Source organism: Euprymna scolopes, chromosome 13 (assembly GCF_053919585.1).
Source record: "Euprymna scolopes isolate OS-2025 chromosome 13, ASM5391958v1, whole genome shotgun sequence".
Taxonomy (NCBI): Eukaryota; Metazoa; Mollusca; class Cephalopoda; order Sepiida; family Sepiolidae; genus Euprymna; species Euprymna scolopes.
Window position 1 is genome coordinate 106,778,815 of NC_136494.1, and position 15,086 is coordinate 106,793,900.

The 15,086-nt window shown below is 31.5% G+C and overlaps 1 protein-coding gene across 1 annotated transcript in view; it reads left to right on the forward strand.

The window, feature by feature from the left end:
- LOC145292143 (uncharacterized) overlaps positions 1-15,086 on the forward strand; it is an 80,536-nt gene that overhangs the window by 28,537 nt on the left and 36,913 nt on the right. Inside the window, exon 2 of the mRNA XM_080138270.1 lies at positions 10,567-10,681. Within this exon, the coding sequence (XP_079994396.1) occupies positions 10,567-10,681 (115 nt within the window). The remainder of the gene's footprint in view (positions 1-10,566; positions 10,682-15,086) is intronic.

Consider the following 15,086-nt stretch of genomic DNA (forward strand, 5'->3'; position numbering starts at 1 on the left):
GATCGATAGAAAATTGACTCTATAATAATATATACGGAATTTGCATAAGTTAAAATATCATATTCAAGTGTATTTTATGACCGGGCTATGCCAGGCGTCCCTGCTAGCTTATATAAATATTTTTGCAGTTTTAATAAAAGAGCTACGCCTTTTGGTCAAGATCAAAGTGTAGTATCTGTTCTTCAGATGTTGCACTTCCATTTCTTGTTCTCTTTCGGTGAAGGAGCAGTCCTTCACGACTGAGACCATTTTTTATGTTTGTACGTTAAAAAACGACCCTGGTGTCTAACTCTGTCCCGTGGGGAGGCATTGTTTGTACGTTAAAAAACGACCCTGGTGTCTAACTCTGTCCCGTGGGGAGGCATTGTAAATGGGTACAAATATATCAGGGGTCTCCATTTACACTGAACATTCACAGAATGCCAACATCAATATAATACATGAAAGAGTCTGCTGTGGAATTTCCACAGGTCCTGCTAGTTTTTCATTAATAGACTTTGTCCGGCATGTGACCCATCATTATAACATGTTCTGGCCCTTGGAGTTGAATGAATTGTTAATCCCTGATCTATAGTGAAAAGTTTGGATTTAGATGTTAGTCAGGCATATTTTCTTTTAGTGGTTATTCATTTCATTGCTTTAAACAGTTTGTTGTGTCTAATGTTTGAATCAAAATTGGTGCATATATTTTTCATTCTACTATTTGACATTTAACATTTGTGTGGAAATAAAATCATACTAAAAAAAAATAAAGCAAGGGTTGTGGAGTTGGATTCAATTTGTTGCTTTAAGAATTGAACTTTTGAAAATGTCACGAGTTTGAGCTATCGACTTTGCAGTCTCATTTTCATCAACTTCATATTTGCTTCAATTGAATTCTTTAGATTTCATTCATTTAAAACAAAAAATGTTGAATTCAGAAAGCCTTGAAAAATATATCCATTGTTTTTAAAATCAAAATTGCAATGACTAACATCTATACACTGCTAAAACTTTTTGCTATTTTGTTTGTCTCTGTTCACATATCATGATGTAAAAAATTATGTCATCCATTAAAAACGGATGGTGGAGGGGGAGTGATAACCTTACACAGTGAATGATATTGTCCATCATGTCAGCTAGAGGCGAAGTAAAACTGTAGATGACCCTTAACCCAAGGTTGTAATTTCTTTACTTTTGTTTATTCAGCAGCTCCTTCTAGATCCTCCTCCTCCAGACATATTCTAAAACTGCTTTACCGAGAGTAATTGGATAAGTTTATTTAATCTATACCAAAAAGTTCAGTGCATATAGAGGATGGATCCTTATTTATTTAAGAAATGTTGAGTGTGCATCCAAGGAATTAAGATTCACCAAAATTTATTTCAATTAATGTCCCTTCTCCCACCTAATCAATGCTTACTATATTTTTGATCCCATCTCTCAAAATTGAATGTTATAAAATGTACAATATAATAATAAAATTAATAGTGTTATGGGCTGAGTGCAAAGAAACGGTCTTTCTCGTGCAATCAGACAAAACTGGGTCTAGTTCTAGTTACATATAACCCTGTTTGTCTGTCTGTACAGAATGGTCTTTACCAAACAACTGTCAATTTTTAGTCTACAGACATGAAACTTGACATATATGGGATTCGATTCCTTGGAACAAATTTGATTTGTTTTTTAGCTTATAAAAATAGCTGCTAAGGTGTCACAATTTTAAAAATTGGAACTTGGCAGGCGTAACTCAACTTAATGCTCTTCTACACATGCGCAAATATACATTTATGTATTAAAGTTGGTTGGATTTTAGAGTTTTGATATCCACCAGTCATTAGCTTAGATGGTAATGAATAACGCTGGCGTACTAAATGTTTTGGTTTCAATTCTAGCTAATGGCACCCAAATTATATATATATATATATATATATATAATTTAATTTTTGAAATCACTACTATATATTAGGTACAATATCATATTTAAGCATATTTTATGACTGGCCAACACTTTTTCTCAATTCCATAAATAGAGCTCAACTCTAATTTCTTAAACTATAATATTTTAAAATAGATATTAACACTTTTTATACTTACAAACACTAGTGTTTCATGCAATCATCAATGCAAGAAGTGATATTTACTGCTGGTCGGTAGATTGAAAGCCACTATATATATATATATATATATATATATATATTTATATATATATTGTGTGTGTGTATATATATAATTTGGGCTATTGCCTCTGTCGATAGTTTCACTGATCCTATGTGAGATTACAGTCAGTACATCAGCTGTAGATCTCTCAGAACATAATCATAATTATGTGCTGTACCTACCTAATTATTTAGCTATCACAGTTAAAATAAAAACCCTACTCTCATTTCATTTAGAGACATTTAAAAGAAATTCAGTAATATTCATCCAATGTTTTTTATAAATAAAACCAATTTTTGCAGAACTGTTTATTCATTCTTACACATTAATTCTTATGAAATAAATGAAAATATAACGTTTACATATGATTCTGTTTGCATTATCATTTGCTGGAAGCGCTCTATTCTGTTGAGGAGCAGTGGTTTGCTGTGCCTATAGAAATAGTTGCATGCAGTTTCTATAGCTCTGACCTTGCTTTCTTTCTCTGTGACCTTTCATTATGCAGTTGTGATTTTCTTCTCTGTGACCTTTCATTATGCAGTTGTGATTTTCTTGTCACGCAACCGGTGATTGTAACGGATGATAGCACATTTGAAAAAAAAATTTTTTTTGTTACAATGAATATATAGTTTTGGCAAAGAAAAGTTTTGTCCATTTAATGACTGTCATGAATTGGTGGATATTAATGAAGACCTTGTCACTTTTAGGGACTGGAGTGGGTTAGAAAAACATTTAGGTCATTCAATTTTAAGACTAAAGGAAAAGTCTTTCTTTAAGAAATGTAATCGGTGTTTACCTTGACTCATTCTTGTCTTTGTCACCTGTTCCCTTGCCTTTTCTCCCCCCCCCTCCCCGGTCCTGTGATTCTATTCTGTCTATTCAACCTGACTCCTCTCTGTCTAATCTTAGCTTAATTAATGCAGTTGATTTAAGATATCCAACTTGATCATAGAGCTTATTACCTACACCTTTTGGTATGAATGAATAAAAATATTTGATACCAGTGGTTGAATTTGAAGCATTTAGGTCATCTAATTTTATGATTAGGGGAAAAAATGTCATTTAGAAATATTGTGTTTACCTTGACTCGTCCCAGCATTTGTTTCCTCGCTTTTTCTTGTCTTTTCTCCCTCATCCTGTGACTCTATCTATTCAACCTGGCTCTTCTCTGTCTAATCTTACAGCTGGCTTAAGTAATGCAGTTCATTGTCTAGTAGATCCAGGGCTTTATGTTGCGAGTGAAACAGTCGCATTTGCGAATGATTTTTTTCAAAATGGTGACTAGAAATAATGAAACGCTTATCTTTTGGCGATTGTGTTTGTTCACCAACAATTTTTCAAAATTGAGTGAAAAATGCTTTTTCAACCTTTATATTTTTTAATAAAATGAGCAAAGACAAATTATTTAAACAATAAAATGTTTTCTAGAACAATATACTTTCTTTTTAACGAAAGCTGTTTAAAAACATTTGTAGAAATTTTAATGTTCAAAAGTCTCAACATAACATTTGGTGCATATTTAGAATTACACTTATTTAAAAGCATAAACAGAAAAATAACTATGATTTATGTACTCGTTGTGGAATGAATGATGTCATATTCCAAAAATCACGTAGGTTTTGCTAGTAACTTTTCTAATTGGCTAGTAAAGGAAAATCTTTAGTTGCCAAAGTTCAACTAAAGATAAATTTGTCCGTAGAGTCCTGTGATCATAGGTCTTATTACTTACACCTTTTTGTATGAATGAAAATAAAGTAAAAAGATCGGATAGCATTGGGTGAAGTTTGAAGACTTCAGCTGCAAGGTATTATAATTAGTTCTGTAGAGTTTCTAGCTGAAATGATTAACTCCCAACATCAGCATTGATTTTTTTTTTTTAAATTTAAAATTCTTCATTAGCTCTTTAAATTTTTCCTTTTTTTTTCTTTATCTATATATTTCTTCTAGTTTGTCTCTCCATCTGTTTGTTCCAGTTTTTCTGGGAAAACTATTGGGCTGATTTAAGTGAAATTTTGTATGAACCTTTATGATAAGGTGGTATCTGTTCAATGCACAATTAGCAATTAATAGGGATTTGCATTAAAATATAAAAATGAGCACAAATTTAACCATATTCAACCATCAGTTTGACATAAAGCACTCATTCCAAGTTAATGGGCTATAACTTTTGCCATTTCTAATGAGCTAAAAAGTCTAGAGGAACTTTGTCTTCTTGTTACCAGCCCATAGCATCATGATATCATTTTTATTTTATACATTTTAAAAAGATTAAATTTTGGAATACTCAACATTTATTGAGTAAAAATAAATGATCTTTTTTTTTTTTTTGGTAAAGTTATAATCTTTAATCCCCTCTATGCACCCTTTTTATATTTCAGATAAAATAAATTGATGCCACATTTGCTTTTTTGTCGGCCACAAACACAGACATCACAATATTAATAATGCTTTCCCCGACCCTTGATCATGATCAGTCATACTTATCCAAATACGTTGTGTAATGTCGTTTCGGAATATGTATGGGGTTTATGAACAGGCAGTAATTACAACTTCTTTAAACTATCCATCGAGTTGTCTAGTCTATATATCTATAAAAATGAGAATGTGTGTCAGGACACTTCTCAACCTATATATTCAATGAATTTTTTATCTACTGGCTTGAAATTTGGTATATAGTGTATTCAGACACGTGGAAAACTTTTTAATTGGTTTTCAGAAAGGCAAGTAAGGGGTCAAAATTGAAAAATTGGTATATGGGGTGATCGGATTTGTATCCGTTTATCAATTGTTTCACTAATGTGAATGGTTCATATGACAGATTACTTATGTTAACAATAAGTAGGTTTGAAGACACTTTTTAAAGATGGTGTCAAGTTGGCTTAATGGTTATTGTACTTGCTGTCTTTAGGTTTTAGTTTCGATGTGTATTTTTTTTTTTTTTTACTTAGAAGAAGTGAATTTTTTTAGAAAAAAAACATACTTGCATGCAAATGTCTCAGCTTCTTTCATTTTTTTTTTTTATTTCAATTTTTTTTCAAAGGAATTGAACGTTACGTTTAATATCTGGCCATGCCGGGTACATCTGCAAATCTATTCTATAAAGAACAGTTTATGTTCAGCAAAAAGTAAAAGTAAAAATACAAAACAAACAGACACAAAGTTTGTATTTTCTTGATCAACGTTGCTCTGGATGAATATTAAAAATTAAAAAAACAAATGAACAATATATACAATCTTTTGGGGTCAATAGAATCAGGTTTCATTAGGTGTGGTGACTTAGTTTTCCAGTCATTTTATTTACTAAAGGAAAGTAGCTCTGATTTTTTTTTTTTTTGTTAAATTTAAAAAATGTTTTTTTTTATCAAGGAATTACTACTTGTATGGCAATTTATTCCTTGAGAAGTCTATATAAAGGAGAATTGTTTGTTTGTATGTATGTCCAGCTACAAAGAAATGTCTAGACGGAGATAAAAAGGAGATTGGTTAGAAAAAGGGGAAAGAAAAAGTTTCAATAGAAATGTTACTCTTTTGCACTGGGTATCCTTGCTAGTCTGTCTGTAAAGTATTTATTATACTTCCTTCCCTTTTAATTAGGGATACAGGAGCATTTCTACGATAATTCACAGCTGCTCACGTTTTTATTCAGCATAATGCAATTGATATTCTTTTGTAGGATAAGGTAAAGATTTTACTGGACACATGATGTGACAAAAGGTGTGGTCATAAGATGCCTACAGTCGTGAAACTCCACCCTTTGTGCAAGTTGCTTTTATGTGCATCATGTTAAATAAATTTTATTTTGACATAAAACTGTTGTCTAATTTTTCAATGCTTAGTTGATTTTATGTTTCTGAATCTTTGAGATGGGGATGAATTATTAGATTCGCATGGATTTTTCAAACTACTATTCTCATCTCGAGTGTTATTTTCATTTTTCGGTCGATGTAACCTCCAACCTTCTTCAGGCCTATCTTGTTGAACTCTTGAATCTTTCTGTTGAACTTGGAAATCTGCATGAAATTTCAAATGGAACCCTTTATTTAATTCACAGGGAGAGGGGGTTAGCATGTGGACAACCAAACATACAATTGTGAATTACTTAGGACCTCTATCCAGTCACCAGTTTCCACTGGATCACCGAAGTTAAGCAACGTTGAACCTGGTTAGTACTAAGTGGGTGACCATTTGGGACTTTCAGGTGCTGTATGTGCTCTCCGCTTATCTCAGCATTGTTTCCAGGCATCTTGGTCTTCCCCTTGCCACTGGACTCAAACAGTGCCGATTCAGGAGAGGTGTGGTTGGGAATTATGCAACCCTTGCCTCACAATTACACGCGCAACTGCCCCTACAGAGGGTATCCTTTGTCTTTCAAGACTGAACGGAAGCATCTAGGCATCTTGGTCTTCCCCTTGCCACTGGACTCAATGTTATGCAACCCTTGCCTCACAATTACACGCGCAACTGCCCCTACAGAGGGTATCCTTTGTCTTTCAAGACTGAACGGAAGCATCCAGGCATCTTGGTCTTCCCCTTGCCACTGGACTCAAACAGTGCCGATTCAGGAGAGGTGTGGTTGGGAATTATGCAACTCTTGCCTCACAATTACACGCGCAACTGCCCCTACAGAGGGTATCCTTTGTCTTTCAAGACTGAACGGAAGCATGGGGTTATCCAGTCATGATTGACGGTACGAGAGCATTCTATCATCATAGATTGAATAAAGGGTTCTATTAGAAATTCTGTGCAGATTCCCGTGTTTGAGAAAGATTTCAGAGTTCAACAAGATACACCTGAAGAAGGTCGAATATTACATCGACTGAAACGTGAAAATGACACTCAAGATGAAAACAATAGTCCGAAGAATCCAAATAATATGAACTTAGTTGATTTGTTTCTAAAATAGCTGACCTTTCTCTTTGTCATTCTTGACAAAATAGATATGTCATTCTTTTTATTTATAAAAGACAGTAACTCAAAGTCCCCAAACACTTGAAAAGACAATGAGACTTGGCAAAGGAGATAAGATGCAGTTTTAGTTTTGCTTTTCTAATTTATGCAAAATCTTTCATAAGATCGAGAGTAAAGTAAGGTTACATAATCTTTTTGTCTTTATCTTGAGTGTTTCTTTTTCGTACAATTAACTTTTGAATGGCATGTTTTTCTTTTTTGAACTCTGACCTTTTTGAGATTTCATTGTTTTCTAATCAAATTTAATTTAAACAAGATTTGATTTGACTTTTTCTGTCAAAACAAATCTTTTCTTTCAAGAGGTTTTAAGATAAACTAATTTAAATGGTGTGTGTGTGTGTGTGTTTTTCTAATTTCTATGTGACTTCTACATCTTTTATTTACTATTAATCGATTATTGAAATAAAAAATTGTAATTGTGCAAAGTACTAAAAAGAACTTGAAAAAAATTCTATTAAAAAAAATTATAACATTATTTGGTAGTTAACTAATTTTGGTGAGTTAATATTTTAATTTATTTATAAAATTATTTGATTTAAATCGCTTTCAAAACTTCAATGTTTTAATAGATGATGATTTTCTAATAATTTTAAATTCTTTTTTAAATGATCATCTATTCAACAGAATAAATATTTTCTAATTCCTTTCAGATTTTGAGTTACTATACAGTGATTCATTTTAATTCTAACCCAGAATTCCCCTATATTAAAAAACAAAAAAATAGAAAAAATCTGTATGATGTATGTACCTGTGACGAAATAAAAATGTCATATTCCGAAAATTATGTCAATTGATCAAGTAGTTTTATTTTTATAAAGAAAATCATTTTGAAGCGATTAATGGGAATTTATAGGCATTAGAACATAAATCTCGCAAGTTTGAATTATTGTTGATCTATCTTTTGTTTTTTGAGATTATTTTACAAAATTGTGGGCAAGACATTTCTTATTTAAAAATACATGATTAATTTATATGATTTTTGGAATATGATATTTTCATTTCGTTTGGGGTACATACATCATACAGATTTTACTTTATTTTTTATATGGGTGGAATTCTGGGTCAGAACTAAAATGAATTACTGTATGATAACTCAAAATTTGAAAGGAATTAGGAAATATTCTGTTGAATAGATGAGAGATTAAAGGTTTTGAAATTCTTAGCAAAATATTTTTATAAATAGATTGAATAACGAAGTAACTGGTTTAAATTACTTGGTAATATATAATCCTTTTATTTGACCAATCAACATTAGAGTTTTTAGTTTATTCATTTCATTATGTAGCCAGTTGTTAATGGGGAATTAATTTTCATTTTTATGCTTATACATAATGAAATCCCTCAAGTTTGAATATTAAAAAAAAAACTCATAAAATAACTTTTTTTTGTTTTCCATAAATTAATAAAATGTCATCATATTTAAACGCATTAAATTTTCTCCACATTGGAATATGTCAAATAACACCATGACAAACATTTTTTCATGTTTTTCTTCAAATTACCAAAAAGTGAAATGAAAATATTTTTTGTAAAGAAGCTTACAGCTGGATTAATGGCATGAAAAATCGCCAGCTGCCATTAATGATAATGCAAAGTTGTTTGTAAAAAGAAAAATTTAAAAAAATTGAAAAGCATTTTTTGACAGTTCATATTGCATATAACATAAACAGTAAGATTTCCCTGCCTCGTGGTTTGTGAAAATTGTGCTGTAAATAGAAGTTCAGATTGTAAAAAAAAAACCGACCCAGTTTCTCTGCCTGAAGTACTGGGTTGTCGAGCCATATCAAGAAGCTTTGATGCAGTAAAACCATCCATCTGTGGAGTAGTGTGTGCATGAAATATATGTTTGTAGTCATCGACATAGTCCTGTTTCATTGTATCACAACTCATCAGTGCCGCTGGATGCCTTATATATATATATATTTATTTGCTTTCATTGTGGAACTTGTTGAGCTCAACTTCATTGATTGTTTGGGGATTTAGCGGAGAGGCCAACAAACGAAAAAAAGGGTTAAAAATTCAAATATATAACAAATAAATGTTTCCAAAGGCAAGATAAGTTACTCTTTTACTTGAATAAGCTTTCTGTGTTTTATTCACTTCAGGAAACAAATAGTGCCAAGTTGGTATGTTAAACCGTCAAGAATACTGATTGAAATCGACGTAATAAGTGTCATAGAAAGTTTGATCTCTTAGCAGGACTAAAGGCGTTTTTAGAAAGGACAGAAAACAGCTCATGCTTGATCAGTTCGAATGAGTCTCATCTTTCCACTGACCAGTAGCCATGAAAGGTGAACCAAGTCCTTGAACTGTTCAATCTCTTCTACAATATCGCTGCTGAGAGTCAATGTGATTGTTCTGTGGAAGAATGTTGCAAGGACTTTTATTTTGGTTGCATTAATTTTCAGGCCCACTTGCTTGGCCATGCTATTGACCTTATTCAGCACTTGTTGAGCGTTTGCATACGATTCGCCAAGAATTGCGATATTATCAGCAAAATCGAGATTGTGCAGTCACGCTCAGCCTTTCCACTTGTGAAATTAGCAAAACCTCTTTTGAGAATCCAGTCGATAATGTAATTGAAGAGTACTAGGGAGAGTAAATATCCCTTGTGGACTTCCCCCTTTAGAATATCAAGAAAGTCTGATTCCTTTATTGTAAATAATGAACATATAAACGTAAGATTATCTAATCATGCAGTCCCCTATATGCATAGAGGTGGAATTAAAAAAAAAATTTTTTATTTAAAAACATTTTTAAAAATGAATTTTGAGGTTTGGGGAATTGTAAATCATTCTGTCTATACTCAAACACTGGAGCAGTATGCTAATATATATTTTTTTTCTAGATAATATTTTTAAAGTAAGTTTAGTTGTAAAAGTAGGTGAACATTTGTGCAAAGACTGCCTTTGAATTTAATTAATCTATATAATAAATTAAAGTTGATTTTATTTTGTCCCCTGCATCTACTATTCCAATAGTAAAATAAACACTTTTTGAACAAATCCGCCACAATCACTATATACAACATTTCCCACACTGTGTTTCTTAAAATTGATTTTTTTTCTTTCATATTTAATCCAACCAGTAGTTTTCATTTTGATTAGTAATGTCATAGATTAATGTCAGTCACAAGTAATTTTACCACTACTCTAATCGGCTATTTTGTTATTTCAACAACTCATCAGTGTGGCTAGACATAGTAAATGGATCAACTTTGAGATTGTAAACCCAGATGCCATGTCACTTCCAATCATTAAACCATTTGTACTTTTTATATCTGGAAAATATCTACTACAAGCCATATTTATTACAATGTACATATGAGAAAATGTCTTTCAGGCATTAAATGATCCATCTGGTTTGATATGCTGTAAAACAAAATGTGTGTTTTTCTAAGATTATGAAAAAAAAATGTTTTTAATTAAAAAAAAAAAATCCTCAATTGTCTAATTTCAGGAATTTTTAAAAGCTGCTGAGGAAGTGAAAAATCTTAGTGTGACCCCCAGCAATGATGACATGTTGGAAATCTATTCCCTTTACAAACAGACGACAGTTGGAGATGTAAACACCCGTAAGTTTCTGTCAAAACAACTCTTCATTTTCAAGATAAATTTAAAATAAACTCTAATTTAAATTTATCTTCTTCTTTGTACCATCGTTCTCATTTTCAGTGTTATTCTCACAACGTTTCGGTTGATGTAACCTCCAACCTTAAGACGTAGCTTGTCAAACTTGAATCTTTGTCAAACTTGGGAAGCCGTACAGAATTTGGATGGTACTTTTTATTTAATTCATGAAGATAACATGCTCTAGTTCTTTCAGCCATTACTGGATAGGAGTCCTAAGTAATTCGCAGTTGTATTTTGAATGTCTCCTGCACTGAGAATTGAACCTTCAGTCTCCAAAAGTGTAACTGTTACAACTGAATTTTTACCTCTGCCATGATCCTTGCGGACAATTCTAGCATGAATTTTAGGAGTTTTAAACCTTTTTTGTTTTCCTACTACTTATTATATACCATTATTTATTACAACACAAATATTCACCTGAAGAAGGCTGGAGGTTACATCGATCAAAATGTGGAAAAAAAAAAAAAAAAATGATGCATAAGATGAGAACATTAAGAAAAATCCAAATAATATGAACAATCAATCTTCATCGCCCAAAATTCAGAAATGTCCTAATACTATCTGATCACTGTGTTAAATATTCAGGTTGAGTGTACTGAAAAGGTCACTTGACAGGATTAGGTGCACTTTATATAGGCACACATACACACACCTAGCCAGAAAAAACAAAAAACAATGTAACATGATTGTTGAAAATAAAAATAATCATTGACTGAAGTAAAGTCGCTTGATTTTGGGAAGAACGAATATAGTAAGTTGTCGAAAATGAACCAATTGTTGATTAAAGCATCTGAAAAAGTTAGGAAATACTTCACTGACGAATAAAATATCTTGAAGGCATGGTCATATTAACAGTGAAGTCCTAACAGTGGATATTTGCAGATGTAAACCGGAGGTGTCATAAATTGTACATAGAAAAGCATGAGCATGAAAAGTAATATGGTTAAGATTAAACTTAGAAAAGTAAAAGAACTAGTTGTTAAAACTGTAAAAGAAAAGGACAATATTCTAGTAAAAATTATAATAAATTTTTAATTTAAAATATTGCAGTATTAAGAATTTGTATATAATGTTAAATTGAATTTTTAAAAAAATTCTTAATTTTGCAATATTTTAAGTTATAAATTTATATTTTTTACTAGAATATCTTGTCTTTTTCTTTTTCAGTTTTAATAACTAGTCCGTTAACTTTTCTAAGTTTAATTTTAACCATATTATTTTATATGCTCGAATTTTTCTATGTAATCCATGATTTTTCCAGGCTTTGCTTTGAAATAATATTTTCTTTTTTGTGTTCAATATCATACGCATTGTTAACAATCCATAAAAAAAATTATTACCAACTTCTTAAATTGACTAAATAAAAAATCAAATCAAAAGATGTAATTAAGTAAATAAACAGAAAGAAGGGACAAAAAGAAGGAAACAGAATTAATGGGTGACGTCGTAAGTGAAAGATTATCACCCCTAGCACAGCAAAGAGCTTTACTTTTGTTAACTTTCTCTATATAACCCAAATGCGAGTGACATTCTCAATATGATTTATGAAGATGACAAAAAGTTGCTATTGTAACCAACTGCCAATCAGAAGAAACCGTCTCTCAAGTTCCTAACTTATTCTGAAGACTTTTGAACACCAGTAATTTTATTATAACTTTTGTTTTAATGAACAAAAATTGGACATTTTTATTTCAAAATATAGCTGAAAAGGTGACCTATGAACTGTAAAAATTGTTTGAAATTTGGTCGCATAATGAGTGAGCGGTGAAGCTTTAAAGCAGTTCTAAATGAGTAAAACTAACACTTAACCATATATTCAAACACTACCGTGTTTGAATGATAATCAACCGGAAATTTATATTGCAAGTTTATTGGTGACTTTTGTTCGATAAGAACCACCCACCAAATTCCTGTAGATGTGCCTTCCTTTCTCACTAATCTATAATCTTTCACTGCCATGGACAATAAAAATATATTTTTTTATATATTTGTCATTTTAGGCACAGTAGAAATACAATAACTTGTGACCCCTTCTTGCCATTATTCTGTTTAATTTTGTGACTTTAAAGCATTATGACATTAAATTTGGATAAGAATAGTAGGTGCATGTGCATTATAAGTGGATATAAAAAACGCATTTTTAATAACATGATTACGTACAGACATGTCATGTCATGATATTATTTTTGCACCAACCTAATAAGAGGATGAATGCTCCACATAACCACACCAGTGTAACAGATTCATCATTAGGATAATCTCTGTGCTGGACTTTTAGTAATTCCTCTGACCTAGTATGTTGAGTTTGGTCAGATTTCACATTGTGCAGATCAATCTAATAGATCTGTCATTGTGTTGCAATTGAGGAAATACGATTGGATGAAAGTCCAACATTCACGACAATATAATCCTCTTGACACCTACTTTCTGTACAACTCATCTTGGATGTAGAGGAAGACAGCTTACAATGTTATCAGAGGCACTAGTGCATGAAATTTCATTAATGTTGCTTTCATTCTTTTGGTTGTATTGAATCCATATTCATCATCTGCGCTCAGGTTATCTCCTAGAAATAAAGTTTATTACATCAAGTGCATGAACATCTGATGTCAACTCGTTGTGGAGATGACAGTCAATAGATCATGCTTGTTTCGGGTATCTCCTGCACTTTGATACAACGAAGTTCCTTGGTACGACCTTTAAAAACATCCAGTGGTGGGTAAGGCCAACTGTAGGGAATGTGGAGTTGCCCCTTAGTTACTGTTGCTCCCAGGTCCACTTTGATCTGGAGTCGTAATACCTGTTAGGGAATCTAGTGCTATCAGATCTGGCTGTCTGAAGATATTGACTCCTTGAACAAAAATGCACCAATTATTAATGTTATTGTTTTCTTGTCCTTTGCCAAACGTAATCATTTTCTGTAAAGTCAGAAACATAAGAAATTTTTTTTTCTAAAAAACAACCAAGTACCATTTGAAGAGATAAAGAACTTTAACACAAAAAAAAAACTCAAAAAACTTTTTCCAAAATTTTTGGGTTCTGCATTAAATAACCTAAAATGGGTTGATATGTCGTAAAACAGACCAACCAAACCAAATTGTATGAATAAATATTTGAAGATATAAATAACTTTAAGCATAAAATCTTTTTTTTTTTTTTTTTTTTTTTTTTTAAATTACTGGATTCAGCATTAAGTAACCTGGAAATGATTAATTTGATGCAAAACAAAAACAACCAGTGATATAAATATATATGTGGTTTAATCACATTAGCAATGCTACACCATTTTTTTTTTCTTTAGATCGAATACATTTAAATTAAACGTTATTGAAAAGAGCATAAAAAACAAAGAAGTAATATCTTTAGTTTTTTTAAAATTGGCCCATTAGAACTGGAGTTATGGCCATTCAAAGTATCAAAAAAATGTGTGGTTCACTGGACATTTTGGCTTAAGTCAGTCCTATTCAAATGCATATAAGCTTGTGACTGAAAATGGTAGGAAATTTGCACAATTTACAGACTAACCCATCTTTAAAAAGCTGTATCTTCAGATCTTTTTAAAATATTATGATGAAATTTTGAACATATCATAATATCATGAAAGTTCAGTTGGCGTTATTTACAACCATCTCACTTGGTAACTTACAGCCTAATTAGCATACTAATTAGCATATTCCAGTTTCATTTTAACAGCATTAAGTAGAAACATCATAAAAACAGCTAAGAAAAATGGTAAGTCAGGCTTTATCATCATAGGAAGTATTATTCTGATGGGCATTATCATTTGCCATTATAACATCATGAAAAAATCCAAGATGGCGACCGAGAAATCCAAAATTGCCACCATGATACGATTCAAAGAAATTATTAACAAAATATGGCTTGTAGCATATTAAATTAAAGAAAATTTTGTACAGATCAGAATTATGTTTTCAAGTACATTAAATTAATTAGCATACTAATAATTAAGTTTCATTTTAATGGCTTCAAGTTACCGTGACAACTATCGGGTGAGTTTCTACCACTATTTTGTATAATTTTTTATTTTTAAGTCATTGTCGAGATTTCAAGAGACATCGTGGCCATTTTTTTCTTGTTCTCATGTAACGCTCGACACTACTTGTTTTTTGAACAGAATAAACATTTACAACACCCAAAATCTATTGAAATAGGTAGAAGAGTAACTTGTCTTTAGTAACATTTGTTATATATTTGTTTTTTTACAACTTTTTCACACCTTTGTGGATTGTAAAACAAACCCAATAAAAGTTATTGTTTTACTTAACTGGATAAGTGGTTTGTGTGTTTTAATTCATTAAAAAGCATGGTCATTGTCAGTTATTCTTT